At 53.8% G+C, this 266-nt stretch overlaps 1 protein-coding gene across 1 annotated transcript in view; it reads right to left on the bottom strand.

The window, feature by feature from the left end:
• LOC119581604 overlaps window positions 1-266 on the bottom strand; it is a gene marked incomplete in the record, with an annotated part of 66,998 nt that overhangs the window by 66,277 nt on the left and 455 nt on the right. Inside the window, 1 exon segment of the mRNA XM_037929719.1 lies at window positions 101-266. Coding sequence (XP_037785647.1) covers window positions 101-266 — 166 coding nt within the window.

Here is a 266-nt window from a genome sequence, read left to right as displayed (position 1 = left end):
GACCCCTCGCCCGCTCCACCTGAAGTATGGCCCACAAGTAAACAAGAGGGCAGCTGCCGCCCTAAAGGTGCCACATGCGGTCTGTGCTGGCAGTCGTACTCACAAACATGTCGTGGGTGATGTCTGTCCTGGAGAGACCGTTTTGGTCCAGGTTGAACACCTCCGTCACGTGGGAGGCTGTTAGGCTGTCTTTCCTGGGAATTGGGAAATTTCCTTTCGTCAGATTCCGGGTTATGGTGTTTGCATATTTCATTCCTTGCGTTTCC

This window comes from Penaeus monodon, chromosome 15, assembly GCF_015228065.2.
Source record: "Penaeus monodon isolate SGIC_2016 chromosome 15, NSTDA_Pmon_1, whole genome shotgun sequence".
In the NCBI taxonomy this organism is placed as follows: domain Eukaryota; kingdom Metazoa; phylum Arthropoda; class Malacostraca; order Decapoda; family Penaeidae; genus Penaeus; species Penaeus monodon.
The sequence above is the reverse complement of the archived record's forward strand: the minus strand, read 5'-3'. Positions and strand labels throughout refer to the sequence as shown.